General features: G+C 45.5%; 1 protein-coding gene across 3 annotated transcripts in view; it reads left to right on the top strand.

Annotated features, from left to right (window-relative positions):
* ZMIZ2 (zinc finger MIZ-type containing 2) overlaps nucleotides 1-16,292 on the top strand; it is a 60,203-nt gene extending 43,911 nt beyond the window's left edge. For all 3 annotated transcript variants that reach the window (XM_066593151.1, XM_066593152.1, XM_066593153.1), the window contains exons 9-19: nucleotides 432-603; nucleotides 700-841; nucleotides 1,107-1,317; nucleotides 2,117-2,222; nucleotides 2,302-2,459; nucleotides 2,608-2,675; nucleotides 4,687-4,755; nucleotides 4,875-5,116; nucleotides 8,717-8,895; nucleotides 12,512-12,715; nucleotides 14,552-16,292. In XM_066593151.1, coding sequence (XP_066449248.1) covers nucleotides 432-603; nucleotides 700-841; nucleotides 1,107-1,317; nucleotides 2,117-2,222; nucleotides 2,302-2,459; nucleotides 2,608-2,675; nucleotides 4,687-4,755; nucleotides 4,875-5,116; nucleotides 8,717-8,895; nucleotides 12,512-12,715; nucleotides 14,552-14,659 — 1,659 coding nt within the window. In that variant the 3' untranslated portion in view covers nucleotides 14,660-16,292. The remainder of the gene's footprint in view (nucleotides 1-431; nucleotides 604-699; nucleotides 842-1,106; nucleotides 1,318-2,116; nucleotides 2,223-2,301; nucleotides 2,460-2,607; nucleotides 2,676-4,686; nucleotides 4,756-4,874; nucleotides 5,117-8,716; nucleotides 8,896-12,511; nucleotides 12,716-14,551) is intronic.
* Nucleotides 16,293-17,483: the final 1,191 nt, after the last annotated feature.

Genomic DNA, 17,483 nt, shown 5'->3' with positions numbered 1-17,483 from the left:
ATCCTTAAGAGTGCAAAAATTATAGCTGAAACCACTGCAGGGGGAATGGATGGAGTGCATGTAGATATCCTGCCCGTATGGAGGAGCCCGAAGTACAAGTATATGGATCCCTAGGGATGTATCCCATGTCTAATAGCCCATTTACACCTAATGATGATTGCTCAAAATTCATTCAAACTAAAGAATTGACTAGGACTAATGGGGCTGCCCGCAAGTCGCAGTAATGATCATGGTATCGCTGTGACTCGTGACCTCAGTATTTCCCCAATGTGGCCAATCTGCCTGTGGTCCTTGTATGAGATGGTATGTCTGTGACTCAGAATGAGTCTGAGGAATAGATAAGTCAAGTGGAAGTGATGGAGCATCAGGGATCCTCATTAACAGCAACATTTATATATAAACGAAGTGTAAGCAAGTGCCTTGTTTTACAGCCAGGGCGCCCCATGCCTGGATATCCCAGCTCGCCCTTACCTGGAAATCCTACACCACCTATGACTCCTGGAAGCAGCGCTCCACCCTATATGTCACCAGGTCAAGATGTCAAGTCACCGTTTCTACCCGATGTTAAACCTCCACACAACTCTTTGCACCAGTCTCCCACAGGTGAGTCTTAAGCACGCTCTGAAGAAATATTGCCACTTGTATGGACATATATAAGATGGGGAATGATGTAGTAATGCAACACATTTGTGCCCTTAGGTGCCTCCAATGATGAGCTGAGACTAACATTCCCAGTACGGGATGGAATTGTTCTTGAACCATTCAGATTGCAGCACAACTTGGCTGTCAGTAACCATGTATATCACCTGCGGGAATCCGTGTATAAGACCCTTATGATGAGGTATGCTCTTAGTAAGTTTTTTTTTAGGATGTGGATGTGGGATGTTGTATGTTTTCAGTGGACCTTGGCCAGATCCACATGCCGTTTAAATGTATAGGTAGATTTCAGTGTGGGGAAAAAAGTTTACGACGTGGACGAGATTTGTAAAATCTCATCCGCATGCCTGCTACTCCAATCCAAGGTTGATGCGGCAGGTAAATTCTGCAGCAAATCTGTGGACTGAATGCACCACTTGTACTATTCACACCCCTTCTCTCACTGCCAGGCCTGATCTGGAGTTGCAGTTTAAATGTTACCACCATGAGGATCGACAGATGAACACAAACTGGCCGTGTTCTGTACAAGTCACTGTGAACTCCACACCACTGAGCATTGAACGAGGGGACAACAAAACTTCTCATAAACCCCTCTACCTGAAGCAGGTGTGCCAGCCTGGCCGGAACAGCATCCAGATCACCGTCAGTGCCTGCTGCTGTGTAAGTACAGTGCGTATTGCGGTAGGGAGAGAGAACAGAATAAAGAGGGCCATCCTCTGCCTAAATAAATAACCCCGCTAATTCTAAAATGACACCTGAAGTGATAGTATTCGGCGGGAAACCTCTAACTAGTCACCTAATGGCTCAGTACCTGAACATCTTGTCCAATGGAAGTGGGTTTATTTTACCATAATGATGATGATTTCTGCACGGATAGGCCTATGCAGACAAGTACAGGGTGGCCAGAAAAAAAAAAATTTTATATATATATATATATATATATATATATATATAATCAACATGGAAAATGATCCAGCAGGCCATCCATGTTCAAATCTGAATGCATAGCCTTTTTTGTTTTTTTCCAACCCCGCAGACGTCCCTGTCCCATACAGTCTTGTATAGTGGTCGTCTTGGGCCCATATAGTTATGAAAGTTAATGAGCTGTTTTGCTGGATTTGCGTACACGTGTCGATATGATAAACGCCCTGGACACGTTCTTCAGACTCTTAACAAGGTGATGTCTCACCAGCCCACTCCCATTATTAAAGGATTAGACTCCGAACTGAAAATCGGTAAGAGTTCAAGAGGTTTTACAACAATGCGAATGCTGTTTACTCTGCGAGTACAGTTGTCATCGCTCACACAGCGTTGTGCCTGTTTCAACCTGTCGCCACTGGTTTTCTTTCTCTGAAAAAAAAAGTTGGCTCTGGAGTGTCAAAGAATGATATGCTGATTTTAGAAGAGCAAACCTCTAATATATTTATATTTTAAACTTTTTTTTTTTTTTTTTTTGCAGTCTCATCTATTTGTGCTACAACTGGTCCACCGGCCGTCTGTAAGATCTGTCCTCCAAGGTCTAATAAAGAAGAGGCTGCTCCCTGCTGAACATTGCATCACAAAAAGTAATGTCATGGCTCCAGATCTGGCTTTTACCATTACCCTTCACTTCTCTGTCTCACCCTCTATTTAACTCTTTCATAGTCAAAAGAAACTTCAGCAACGGCAGTATCCCCGGGACTCCTGGCCCCAACGGTGAGGACGGCGTGGAGCAGACGGCTATCAAGGTGTCCCTAAAATGTCCAATCACCTTCCGAAGAATTCAGCTTCCTGCTAGGGGCCACGATTGCCGACACATCCAGGTAATGAGGCGTTGACGACTTATAACTCTTTATTGTTTGATTGCCTGTAGCTGGTTATTAGCTGAGCTCTTACTACACTCCGAATTCTTCTCCCATTTGTATCATTGTAATGTATTCTCACATGCCTCCTTTTTTTTTCTCACTGTAGTGCTTTGATCTGGAATCGTATCTGCAGCTCAACTGCGAGCGTGGGACCTGGAGATGCCCTGTGTGCAAGTAAGTGTTACTAACTTGGCTCCCCCCACCATATTGCCTTTCAGAAAGCCATCTTTTAATTCTGTATGACTGTTTCCAAAGGCCCCTTTTCACGTAACAACTTTTTAGACCACCAATGGCTGATTAGTAGCTTGAAATGCCATTTGCAGGGATCTGGTGGACATTTCCATCAGGAGGCTTCCCCGCAGCTAGCAGGTCAGACTTTCCCCCGACCTGGTAAAATGGCATAGTTTCATAGCAAGAAATTTCGTAAATTTTATATCCCCTGACATTTTACCAATCGTGCTACCAATAAGGTTGTGGCATAATAGTTTGGGATCCATAAGCTATAATTGTATCTTTTTATCTTCTGTCAGTATTCCACTAGACGATTGTTAGAATTGTCGCTCACAAATACATAGTTGGTGATAATTGACCGTGTGAGACTTGCCATGGAAGTCTGATAGATGCGAGTTCCATCTCGGAGACCTGCACCTATCTCTAGTTCTGCCCCCCACAGTCGCCTGGCCTGCTAAATGTGGTGGCCACTTGTAGTTGGGAGTTACTGAAAGAGCCAAGGTGGTTGTTTTAACTTTAGGTCCCATAGAAGTGAATGGGAGTTCCACAAATTGCGTAGCGCAGCTTGACTTCACATAATTCCTGATCATGGTACTCAAGTGGACCAGCGGCTGTGTAGGGAAGAACTAGAGATGGATGTGGGTCCTACCATCAGACTTCACGGCATAACCTGTGGATGTGTAATGCAAGTCTCAGATGGGACTAGCTCGTTAGGGGATGTTCACACATTGTAGAAATGCCTCAACTGAGTTTGATGTGGAAATGCTGCGGATTTGCCGCAGACCCCCTCTTTGGATTGCATTGCAAAAAGAGGAATCTGCACTGAAAACCTGCAGCATAAATTGACGTGGTGGATTTATAATCAGTTTGCGCACAGATTTAGTGCAGATTTTTTCCACAGTGTCCGATTTAGAAAATGTCAACCACTTTGCTGTTACTGCAAATCTGCTTCCATTTAATGTGTTCCAGAGGGTGCTACACCTGTAAAAGTCTCACTGCGCCAGGAGGTCCACCAGTTGCGGCCTTAGTTCTTGTGGTCCTCAAATAGTTGCAAACATCTTGGACATGCTCCTCGTTAATAGCGTCAGTCTAATGAGCGCTTCCTTTTAAAACTGTGATAAGGAATATGGTATATAGTTTTGGGCACCGGTACTCAAGAAGGACATATCAGAGCTTGAGCGGGTACAAAGGCGGGCAACTAAAGTAATAAAGGGAATGGGTGGACTACAATACCCAGAGAGGTTATCAACTCTGGGGTTATTTAGTTTAGAAAAAGACGGCTGAGGGGCGACCTAATAACTATGTATGGATATATGATGGAACAATACATCATCTATTTATACCCAGGACTGTGACTGTAACAAGGGGGCGCCCTCTACGTCTAGAGGAAAGAAGGTTTCTACACCGACATAGAAGGGGGTTCTTTACTGTAAGAGCAGTGAGACTATGGAACTCTCTGCCTGAAGGCGTGCTGATGGGGGCGGGGAGGGGGGACTCTATAAAAGAGTACAAGAGAGGCCTGGATGCCTTTCTTAAGCGTATTACATGTTATAATCGGTCTGTGATCCGGAAATTATTCAGATTGCAGTCGGAAAGGACTTTTTCTTTATTTTCCCTAAAGTGGGGGAAATTGTCTTCTACCTCATGGGGTTTTTTGCCTTCCTTCTTCTGGATCAACATTGGCGAGTAATAGGCTGAAGTAGATAGTTCTATGTTCAGGTAGGATTGTTCGGTGATTGAGAACAGCATATATTTGTAATACCTTCTGACAGACAGTAGGTGGCGCTAGATATCCATAAGTGACATTTCAGACAGTGAATGGCGTTTATTGCTGGTTACAAGTCATTGTTGCTATCTCGCTGTAAAGCAATACCATAAAATCCAGAGCCCGCGCCATTACTTATATCGCTGGTAAATGCTTGTGAATGATGGGATTTATCTCTTTGTTTTGCAGTAAAACGGCCCTGTTGGAGGGGTTAGAAGTTGATCAGTACATGCTGGGAACATTGCTGTATATCCAGAAGTGAGTGCTGCCCGGGTGTAATATGTGTTCATGATCCGCCTAAAGTTAGAGAATCTCCTGTTTCTGTATCAAACAAAACTTTCTGGCCTTTTCCTGAAATGTTGTGTTTTGTGCTCCAGCTCTGATTACGAAGAGATTACTATTGATCCCCTCTGTTGCTGGAAGCCGGTCCCGGTGAAGCCGGATACCCATGTGAAGGAAGAGTCCGATGGACCAGTACTCAAACGTTGTCGAAGTCTAAGCCCGGCACACATGGTTATGCCAAATGTTATGGAAATGATTGCTGCTCTGGGACCAAATTCTTCTCCCTTCAACAGTATGCAGTCCGGGGGTGTGCGAGCGGACTACGGTGGCCAGCAAGGTGGGTGATAAGAGCTCTCCATGCAGTATTGGGGTTTTGTCCCTTGCTGTGAGTTCTCCGCAGTGCTATGCAGGAAAACATCGCAAATGTGTATGACCCCCATTCAAAAGAATGGGCTTCATATCTGTACGAGATTTGTGCGACTCGCACGATTTCTCGCCAGTGTGAAGCCGGTCTAAGAGTAGCAGGAAGAAAACTTACAAACCAGAAAAGGGGAGGGGAGGAAGTAATATTGGATAGTTGCCGGTCTAGTAACCAAAAGTGGCCCCAGCAGCTGCCAAGATGGCTGAATATAGTGGTAGAAGCTTCCTGTCCTTGGTAGGAAGAGCAGCTCTGAAGCCCATACTGCTGCTCTGACAAGTATGGGCACACTGAAAGCAATATTCTCTGACCTGCTTTTTCAGCAAAGTTATAAAGTGCTTTAAAAGGGGTATTCTGGGGGTTCAGTTTTTTTTTTTGTTTTTTTTTCCCCTCCAAGTTTTCACCCATCTGCTTAATGAGTGAAAACTGATATCAGGGGGGGAACAGAAGACCCATGTTCCAACCTATTTCTCAATGCAGGATTGCTTATGCCTACTTGCCTAACGCTGCAGTGAATGGGGCCGCTGGTTGTGCATGCGTGCTTTTGTAGCTCCATTCACTTTTATGGGGCTGACAGATAGCGGAGCGCTATGATTGGCTGTTTTCGGCAGCCCCTTTGAAGTTAATGCAGTGGCTGTCTCCCCAGCTATTCCCCCCCCCCCCCCCTTAAGGAAATGGGTATAAATGATCGTGCACTGAGAATTAGGGGGATACAGGTCTTCTGTTCTCGGGATTGGTGGGGGTCTCAATGGCCGGCCTCCTGCTGCTCTATTAATTTTCACCCGTCCAGCAGAATACCCCTGTGACTAGGCTTTCCAATACAAGTCGCCCCACAGGTAGTCTATGGTTGCTGCATGAAACTTATAGCATGCGGATGTATATGTCCGGGCTCCAACCAGACATCCATTTATCGATTCCTAATGGTGGGGAGGTAATTTGGCAAAAGCGGTTATTTTATTAAAGTTATTACTTCACTAAAGATGGCTGCCTCAGTCGCTCTTCGCAGAGATCTCCGATAAGCGATGCAACTGTGGCCAGCCAACCACATAAATGATGGAGTCTCCAGAGCAAGCGTCGCTCTTAGGAGCGTTCCCACAGCCTTATTTACTACCCTGTGCAGTTACGTCAGCCATCACGGCTGCCTAAAACCACATGATGACAGAACGCCACCAAACTGTTCCATGTGTTTCCATTCGGGATCCGTCGCAGTGTGGTTTAAAGCCGCCGTCATGGATCCCCCTGACGTCCTGGCACAGTGTGGTAAATAACGTTGTGTGAACACTTCCTGATCTAGGGGTTCCCCGCCCGGACTCGTTAAGGCTGATCTGGCCTGGGTGCAGCCATAGCTGCTGTTTGCTCTTTACTGAAATTCATTGTTGCCATCGAACCATGAAGGGGAGGAGGACTCTGCATAGAAATGGTAGTATTCTGTTGGCCTCTATTTATGGGACAGATCAGAGCACACTCAATGTTAATTACTTATTCTGCAAAGGAAAAGGCTGATTATCCTGTTTTTTACCAGGTTTCTGTTCTTGGTGCCCAGAATATCGGCCATCTACGCTGTTTTAACCAACGGGGGGGGGGGGGGGGGGGACAAAAACAAACCTGAAACCTTAATAAAATAAAAATGGCTTCTAATGCCCATATAATTGTGTTCTGCCCAGGCTTAGAACGGGTGTGGAGAGTTGTACGGAGTGGGCTATATGATGCCTGAAGAGTTTTGTGCATGGGTCCTATTCTAGTTGATAGGACTTTTGCATGAGACTGTACAAGCATCAAGTGATGGCCTTAGTAACCACTGCATAGTGTATCTGTCAATGATCTATGTGAGATCAGGTAGGAGAATCGCATTAGAGTATTTTGGCACAGGCTGATTCAAAAAGAATAGTCTATTTTATGGGAGAGTGTTCTGATCTGTGCAGAGAGGTGGAGGAGGTAAGCTGTGGCCATCTCCTATTGTGAGTGGTGAATCCTGTGTTCTCTATACAGTGGGGGGAAAAAGTATTTAGTCAGATACCAATTGTACAAGTTCTCCCACTTAAAAAGATGAGAGGCCTGTAATTGACATCATACCTCAACTATGAGAGACAACATGAGAAAACACATCCAGAAAATCACATTGTCGGATTTTTTATGAATTTATTAGCAAATTATGGTGGAAAATAAGTATTTGGTCACCTACAAACAAGCAAGATTTCTGGGTCTTACAGACCTGTAACTTCTTCTGTAAGAGGCTCCTCTGTCCTCCACTCATTACCTGTAGTAATGGCATCTGTTTGAACTTGTTATCAGTATAAAAGACACCTGCCCACAACCTCAAGCAGTCACACTCCAAACTCCACTATGGTGAAGACCAAAGAGTAGTCGGAGGACACCAGAAACAAAATTGTAGCCCTGCACCAGACTGGGAAGACTGAATCTGCATTAGGCAAGCAGCTTGGTGTGAAGAAATCAACTGTGGGAGCAATAATTAGAGAATGGAAGAGATACAAGACCACTGATCATCTCCCTCGATCTGGGGCTCCACACAAGATCTCACCCCGTGGGGTCAAAATGATCACAAGAACAGTGAGCAAAAATCCCAGAACCACACGGGGGAACCTAGTGAATGGCCTGCAGAGAGCTGGGACCAACGTAACAAAGGCGACCATCAGTAACACTACGCCGCCAGGGACTCAGATCCTGCAGTGCCAGACGTGGCCCCCTGCTTAAGCCAGTACATGTCCAGGGCCGACTGAAGTTTGCTAGAGAGCATTTTGATGATCCAGAAAAGTATTGGGAGAATGTCATATGGTCAGATGAAACCAAAGTAGAACTGTTTTTCCTCCAAACACGACAAGTTGTGTTTCTGCCAAAGAATGCTGAGTTGCATTCAAAGAACACCATACCTACTGTGAAGCATGGGGGTGCCAACATCATGCTTTGGGGCTGTTTCTCTGCAAAGGGACCAGGATGACTGATCCGTATACATGAAAGGATGAACGGGGCCATGTATAGTGAGATTTTGAGTGCAAACCTCCTTCCATCAGCAAGGGCACTGAAGATGAAACGTGGCTGGGTCTTCCAGCATGACAATGATCCCAAGCACACCACCAGGGCAATGAAGGAGTGGCTTCGTAAGAAGCATTTCAAGATCCTGGAGTGGCCTAGCCAGTCTCCAGATCTCAACCCTATAGAAAACCTTTGGAGGGATTTGAAAGTCCGTGTTGCCCAGCGACAGCCCCAAAACATCACTGCTCTTGAGAAGATCTGCATGGAGGAATGGGCCAACATACCAGCAACAGTGTGTGCCAACCTTGTGAGGACTTACAGAAAACATTTGGCCTCTGTCATTGCCAATAAAGGATTTATAACAAAGTATTGAGATGAACTTTTGTTATTGACCAAATACTTATTTTCCACCATAATTTGCAAATAAATTCGTTAAAAATCAGACCATGTGATTTTTCTCTTATATCTGTTTTCAGACTTTGATTCAGCTAAGAACTCTGTCCTCATGCAACCATTTATCCCTTCTAGGCCCAGCTTTCCAGAACCAAGGGGGATTTCCTGAAGGCGGCTTCCCATCCTCCAACCCCAGCACACCCACGATGAATGACTTCACCGCTAATGGTCCGCCACCCATCTCCTATCAGTCTGACATTCCAAACTCCATGATGAGCCAGGAAAAGAGTGGAGGTCCAAACTTAACTGGGCAGGTGGGGAAAAACATTGTGCAAGTTTTTTTTCTTCTCTTTAAATGTTGCCAAAGCTGCAAAAATTGGATGTATAAAGGCCTCATGTCGACGGGATAATTTTTATTTTAAATCCGCAGCGTTTTTCCTGCACGCGGATCTGCGCCCCATAGGGATGCATTGGAGTTAAATACCTGCGGATGTCATTTTCTCCGTCAGGCGCGGATCCGCGTGCGGGGAAAAAAAATGGACATGCTCCATTTTCATGCGGGTCTCCCGCGGGGATGGCTCCGCAGGTTTCTATTGAAGCCTATGGAAGCCGTCTGGATCCGCGGGAGACCCATACTAGAATTAAACTCGCCTGCTCCGGACGATGCAGATCTTCCTTCCTTCCTTCGCGGCCGGATCTTCTTTCTTTGGCCCGGTGGATGTGCTCGGCGCATGCGTGCGGCACGCTGCCGGCGTGCCGAGCACATTCGCCGGGCCGAAGAAAAAAGATCTGGCCGCGAAGGAAGGAAGATCCGCATCATCCAGAGAAGGTGAGTTTATTCTGATTTTTAGGCCTCATGTCCGCGGGGCAGGAGGGGATTCTACATGGAGAATCCGCGGCGGGCCTAATTTTCCTTGTGGACATGAGGCCTAAAAGTGGATGAACAGGAATACGTTGTGTCCCATACAAGACATTACGTATGCTAGAATGCAGGAGCAGGTTGTGGCTATTGCAGTCATCCTGGGTGCCAGTGCCTGACTACCCCTCTGTTCTCCCTTGGACTCCTCGTAAACCCTTTATGCCACATGTACTCCCTCCGGTGGCAAAGTGATATATGGGGCAGGCCTGGGTGCTGAGCCTGCTACAAAAGTGGCAGGTATCCTCTGTCTGACCGCTGACATCGGCTGCATCAGTGCCATCAGATAGCTCCGATTGTGGCTTTTAACCATTTTAGATACTGCAGTCAATTCTGACATTTAAATGGCTCACTTACTTCCAAATGTGCCCCCACCACCCCTACCCGAGTGCCATTGGAAAATACAGGTTCTCCTGCAAAAAAGCAATCCTTCTCACCACCCCATTAATGGAAAGGTAACAATGTTTATGTGGGTCAGAACGTGGCAATATTTTTTTTCTCTTTTTAGGCCCAATGTCCACGTGTGGATTTGATTTATTAAATCTGCGCGGATCTCCTGTGCGGGACATCCGCAGCTGTAGCCGCCCATAGGAAACAATGGGACGTCTGCAACTGAATTAAGCCGTGCGGATTTGATTTTGAGGTGCTTAGCGGTTGTCCCCGCGCGGATCTAAAATCGCAGCATGCTCCATTATATTGCAGATGTGGCTCCATTCATTTCTATGGGAGATGAAAACGCACAATCTGCGAACACCCGCAAGGCATTAAAAAATCATTTTGAAGATGATCCGCAGTGCAAATCTGCGTGTGCCGTGGACATTGGGGCTTAAAGATATATATTTTTTTTAAGTAGTACCACAAAAAACACTTTATAAACTTGGTATTGCTGTAACCTTACTGACTCACAGAATACAGTTAACATGTCCTTTTTAGCTGCACCATACACACAGTAAAAAAAAACAAGTAAAACAAAGCACACCCACCCCAATAGCCAAATTATGTGTTTTTTTTGTTTTTTTTTCTTTGTTCCCATGTTATCCCACTTGGCCATATAAAGGCTTTATTTTTCATTAGCATAGCTATAATAAAGTTAAAACCTTTTTGAAAGTGGGGAGAGAAAAAAAAAGGTTTGACCCTTTTAAGGGCTAATGCCCACGGCCGGATTTCTGCCAGCCGGAAATCCGCGGCGTTATGCCGCAGATATTCGGTTGTATTGAACCTAATGGCTCAATGCTTACGTTGCAGAATTCCAAAACGGAATTCCGCAGTGTGAAGTAAACCTTGGCATGTTCTAAATGCTGTGGGAATGCACGCGGCCGGCTTCCATTGTAGTCCATAGAAGCTGTTCGTCACGCTATACTTCCGCTATAGCACAGCGGACGTATAGTGTGAGTACGCTTCACCGCCAGGCGCGTCATGCTGGAGTCGCACAGCGGATCTGGGAGGTGAGTATGGGGTCTTTGGGGGGTACGCCGTGACTGACTCCGCTGCGGTATTCTGCTGGCAGAGTCCGTCATGGCTGTGGGCATGAGGTCTAAGGGGTTAAAGGAACTGTCTCATGAAAACCGTTTTTTTTTTTTTTTTGTTTTTTTTTAAATAGGAACCGATCTGGTGATCAGCTGATCACTGCTGATCTGGCTTCTGTTAGAGCCCCGTTACACAGCATGACTGTCAAGCGGCTAAGCGCTTAAAACAGGAGCGATGATCGCTAAGTGAATGGAGGCAGAGTGTGCCAGAAATCTCTTCCAGCCGCCTGCATCCATTCAGGCAATGGTCCATAGATGAAGACTGCGGGGAAGATCTATGAAAGCCCATGCACCTAGACCGAAAAATGTCACATCATAGACCAAAATCTAGGTGCCGTGTGCCAGATCTACGAGGACTGAGAGGCGGGCTTTGGTTTTTTTTCTTATTTATGCCTGGTCACATCCTTTTAACTTTTAGTCAAAGTTTGTGGTCGTGCGTTGGGTGGCGCAATGGTTTAGACTTTTTATTTATAATGTGGGACCGTTCTAAAAATACAGTCCCTCCTCCCGTGCTGATGTGTATTCTCAGCACAAACTTTCACGTCGCAGACAAAGAAGGTATTTGCTTCTAACGCGTCAAAAAGTCACAAGCCATATATTAAATTTGTCTTCTAACAGATCGCTATTTGGACCAAAAGTAGCACATAAGTTGTATTTGCATGAGCCAATTTTTTTTTTTTTAATATCATCTGGTTTTTATGCATCCATAAAATGGACGGTGAACGATGAGCAAATGAATTGTCCAATTGTTGCCCGTGTTTACACTGAATGGTAATTGTTCTATGTAAAAGGACCGTTGCTTATGCAGATCGGCTATGGCAGGATGCACTATTACATTGCGATTATTCCAATGAATGGCCAACCATCTAATGCATGGACTGTCAAGTCTGCCAAAGTGGTTGTCTATTGGGGCTAGTAGGTCCAGAATGGGGGGTCTTGCCTCTGTGACATCCATATGCCCTTTGAAAGGACATATAGAAATGAGTTGTCATAATAGAGACCATCCCTTTTTATATTATTAATGGGAGACTTTGCATGGATTTTTATGCACGCTCACCTGAAACCATTCTAGATGAAAGCAGTGCAGTTTTTTCTTGCCTTCTTTTATAAGGTATTCAGCATTAGTGATAGTTGCGCTCACAGCCTAACCTAAATCTGTGTACCCCTTGTATTGTAGTGTCATTATGTAAAGGGCCCGTCTATAGGGGAACATGCTTGTTTCTTCACTGGCACCTTCACATGGGCCAATGATCAGGTGATCAGCTGACAAACGAGCAAAGACTCCATTTAATGGGTATCGCGTCCATTTAATGGGTATCGCGTCTTCTACGTGGCACCAAAAATCCTCTTGCAGCTGGAATTGTCTGAACGATCGTACCAACTTGTAAAAACCTCATCAATCAGGGCTGTTTCCTGGCAAACAATAGAAGTATCAACCTACCCGAATTGTACAGGTACTCATTATTTTTGCATTTGGTGTATTTACAGGTTCCTCCGCCAGGGCGGCTAGAAGCATCACACAATCCTTCCCAGTCTCTTCATACCTCCAATCTCAACAATCAATCACCACAGCAGCAGCTTCACCATCGGAATCAGCAGCGGCAAGCATTGGCGCAGGCTGGGAGCGATCTGGCATTTAACCCATCTGTGGGGATCCCAGCTCCAGGCGATGTGACAGAAGCCTCTCTTGATGTAAGATTTATTTTTTTATTTTTCCTCCCTAATTTAAAGGGCCCATGTCATCACCATTGAGCCCCATAAACTACATTGTGGGGCTTAAGGGTGAGGGAACAGGAAGTGTGGGAGATGCATTTGATACTCACCAGGTGCCCTGTTTCCACGAATTTCGTGCATGCACGTAGCGTGACTCTTCAGACGGCTCTCAGCACCCACGCTCTTCCGTACAGAAGAATGGCAGAGCAATGTGCACAGAGCTGACTGAAAAAAGTCACGCTGCATGCCTGCCAAGTTTGTGGGAAAACTGCAGAGGAATGGGGCGCCTGGTGAGTATCAAACAGACAGGGTCTTATATTAATATTTGCGCCAAAAGAGGCAGTAGGTCTTCATTTCTGGAAATGTCTTATTTTACTTACTTAGCAGGCTTTGTCTAGCTCCTTCCTGCTGCTTTACAGAGCCCGGGGTGATTCCTGCAGTCTTTGGCCACCCGCACAGGATTACTTCCTGATTGCAGGATTTATAACTCCCACCTCCGATGCATGGTTGTGATTGGTTCTTCGAGCGACGCGGCTCAGCCAATCGCAGCCATCACTTAATAAATCCCGCCTTCGCTAATTGGCTGAGGCCCCACTTAGTCAATAAACCCCACTTCCACAATGCGATGGCAGCGATTGGTTTTTCGAGCACCACCTATCAATGCAGCTCTCGGAAGAACCAATCACAGCCATCGCTTTGTGGAGGCAGGATTTATGTATCCCACAACCAGGAACTGATCCTGTGTGGGTGGCTGAAGATTGTGAGACCTGCATTGGGGCAATGGAGAGCAGCAGGAAGGACCTGGATTGAGCCTGCTGAGTAATCTCCCCCTTTTTTTTTTTTTAATGTAACCCCTAACAAGACCTGAAGGTCTGCAAAGCAGACACGGTCGCCATAGGCACGATCGTCATAAGGCAGGCACAATCGCCGTAGGGCAGGCGCAATGGCCGTAAGCCCTGGAGATATGCAGTCAGCCAGACAATAAAGTGGAGGAGCAGATTGTTCTTGGCAGGCTAATATGCAGTCACCCACTCAACCCAGCCCAAATTGGGGAGGAGTGACTGCATATACTAATAGCCTGCACATGTGAACGATACCAAAGATGTCAGCCATAGATGGGTGGTGACCCACCATACAGGATATCAGCCCTGGCTGATATAACAGCGGGTTGCCCTGTATCTCTAAAGTGGGCCACACTGGCTGACATCTTGGGCTCCCCCACCAACTAGCAAACTACATACAAAAGTACTAATGCATACTAATAAAATGCGGGTGTTGGTACTGCATTTTGGCCAAAACGCATAGGCTGACGGGCCGCGCCGAGGCCACACCGCTTCCGTCAGTACCTACGCTAACTCACGATAAATTACATAAAATCACAGAGGTGAGGAAAAAAAAAAACATTATTCACAGAAAAAAACAAAAATACAATACCTAAAGGTCTGCAAAGCAGACACGGTCGCCATAGGCACGATCGCCATAAGGCAGGCACAATCGCCGTAGGGCAGGCGCAATGGCCGTAAGCCCTGAAGATATGCAGTCAGCCAGACAATAATGTGGAGGAGCACATCTGCGATCGCTCCTATGGCGACAGTGTCTGCTTTGCAGACCTTCAGGTATTGTATTTTTGGCTTTTTCTGTGAATGTCTGTTTTTTCCCTCACCTCTGTGATTTTAATCCCTAACAAGGGCTTATTTTCGGGGGGTAGCAAACCTCCCCGCAAATCCTGAAAAATCACGCATGGGCTTATTTTCAGAAAAGCTTTATTTCTCCCTGTCCCATGTTCTAATATCCTCCTCCTCTCTTATTTTTCAGCTTCTCCCTGAACTGACAAATCCGGACGAGTTGCTCTCCTACCTTGGTCCCCCGGACCTTCCAAGCAGCGGAAACGATGACCTTCTGTCCTTGTTCGAGAATAACTGATTCAAGATTTTAAATGTGTTTTTTTTTGTTTTTATTCTTCATGCGCAAGTTTTAACAAAAAAAAAAACCCACGGATGACGGGAGCAGCGCTGAGCACAAGACTTGATCTGAACCCGGACAATTCACTTCCGCAGGCGAATATAGACTCTTCAGATCATTGCACTATTGTAAACCCGCAGCGCTGCTCCGGAAGCTTTAGAGAGACTCTCTGCAGATTAGAATTTGTTACTTTGTGAATAGAGAATTATATCTGCAGATCTCCATTTCAAAGAAACCAGCAATGTTCCTCATGTTAATACCTCCGCTACCAGGCAAAGGTGCCACGTGTACGTCAGCCTTTTCTGCTGACTTATGTATATGCCTGTCTTTTTTTTTTTTTTTTTTAACCCCTTCTTTGATTTTCCACAAAGCACCAGCCTGAGAAGTTAAAATGAGTGTTGTTGCAGGGCTGGTCACCTATTTGGGGACCCCAGTCCATGATAGACAGAAGCTAAGAGCACAACGCAGTTGTGTGTACAAGTTACACACCATTTTCTTTTTTTTTTTTTGTAATGTAAAGAATACATACATTGTGTGTGTATACCTGTATAATATTGCTGGTCCATTAGTCAGAACTCATTCCTTTTGTGGGGTGGGAGGGTGGTTTGGTTATTACGGACACTGCAAGATCCTGGTGCCACACTTCATTCTATTTCCTACGATCTCAGCCGTTGTCTGAGGTGACGACTTTGCTACATATATCTATATAATTATACAGGAAATTTACCCCTGTAGTAACGTGTCCTTGTCGTTGTATGTTATTTCCCATTTATTGACGCTTCACTAGCCCGGGCCACCCACTGTACATGCAATAAACAAGGGCCTGCAGCCTTGCCACACCTGCATTATTCGCTCTGCAGCAGAGCGGGAATCTGTACAGTATATAAATATATATTTATATATATGTTTTGAGTGATGATATCACATGACCGCGGGAAGGGTGCAGCATGTACACAAACTTCGGGCGCAGTGAGGGCAGTGGCAGCCCCTTGGAGATGTGACATCATTGAGGCACAATGTATCTGATGCCTCCTTTTTAGCGATTTTTCTTTAAAGGGATGAGTTTTGATGCAACCTGAATAGCGGATGACACGGCTGCCCTCCTCTAACTGCGTATCGGGCCACGAGTGCGCTGCAGGACATCTACAACGCTGCAGAGACCCACGCCGATCAGCCATAGTTATGTTTTATTTATTGTTTTGGTTTTTTATTTCTGGACTTTTTTTTTTTTGTTTGTTTTCTCTTTTTTTTTTAAATCCAAAAAACAAACAAAAAGTCTTGCAAATTGTTTTTAAATAAGCCATGAAGGAGTCTGAGCGAAGTGCGGCGACAAAACAAAAAGGGACCACCGGTTTTTCCATGAAGTTCACAGCCTTGCTCCTCAGCATCTGAAGTACAGATTTATTGCAAAGCCAAAAATAAAGATGACTCTTTCCAGACACAGGCGACCAGGCCAGGGGTATATCATGCTGGTGAGTGTGGTTAAATGTCGGGTTTCTATTTAAATATCTAGGGTTTGTGCTACGTGCTGGAAAAAAAATTGTGCATTTTGCATAAATAAAAAAAAAAAATTATATATCTCTATATATTCAAACGATGGTCGTGTGGTTGTTCTGTGTGCAGCGGGAGGGTGTATATATATATATATATATGATATGTAGAAGGAATATTTACACTGAATGCCACTTTATGAGAGACGGTGGACCTTTCAGGATTGGAGCTTCTCTGTATTGAAATTAGACCCGTGCAAATCAGTTTCAGTGTGGATCCACATTAGATGGGAAAATCCAGTAATCTGAGCAACTTCCAACACGGCCTGATCATCAGGGCTGGACTAGCTGGCGCCAGGATTTCATGCGGCACAGTCTGATCATCGGGGCTAGGCTACCCGGGGCCAGGATTTTATGGGGCATGGCCTGATCATCGGAGCTAGGCTAGCTGGGGCCAGGATTTCTGAAGCACGGCCTGATCATTGAGGCTAGGCTAGCTGGGGCCAGGATTTCTGGAGGATGGCTTGATCATCGGGGCTAGGCTAGCTGGAGCCAGGATTTCGTGCGGCATGGCCTGATCATCGAGGCTGGATGAGCTGGGGATGGGATTTTATGTGGCACGGCCTGATCATCAGGGCTGGACTAACTGGGGCCAGGATTTCATGCAGCATGGCCTGATCATCGGTGCTGGACTAGCCGGGGCCAGGATTCAATGCACTGCCAACCGTTTTTTTTTTTTTGTGTGTGACTTTGCAGATAGTATTCTGAGAATGTTGTGATCAAGGAGAAATATTCAACAAGGGTTAATCTGGTGGACGTAAGACTCTTGTTCATCACTACGATTCTTGACATTCTCCTGACGCCTTCACCGACAAGTGGTGTCTACACCCACGCAAACTGCAGCTGAACACAACACGGGTACACAAAGTCTGAACACACAACTTCTTGTTCCTTAACACAGAGGGGCTATAACATCCGATGACCTATTACTAATGAAGCTGCAGGCAAACTCTTCTGATATACCATAAAGCTGTGATCACTATAGCCTTGAACTAAAGTAACCGGTTTCACGACCCATTACTGGTAAAGGAGGTTGGCCAACTTTTACATTAAAAATAAAAACCCGGATTCCTTCTTTTTCAAAGGCTTGGTGGGCTTTCCATTGCTGACTTGACCATAGGTAGTAAGGTATATCACACATTCTATAATGGACGGTGCAGAAATAACAAGGAAATACAAATTGCTTGCCTACACATGGGCAGTTGTGAGCTGGAGCATTTCCCCTGCATGCGAGA

This window comes from Eleutherodactylus coqui, chromosome 2 (assembly GCF_035609145.1).
Source record: "Eleutherodactylus coqui strain aEleCoq1 chromosome 2, aEleCoq1.hap1, whole genome shotgun sequence".
Lineage (NCBI taxonomy): Eukaryota > Metazoa > Chordata > Amphibia > Anura > Eleutherodactylidae > Eleutherodactylus > Eleutherodactylus coqui.
This window is presented reverse-complemented; position numbering and strand designations above follow the sequence as displayed.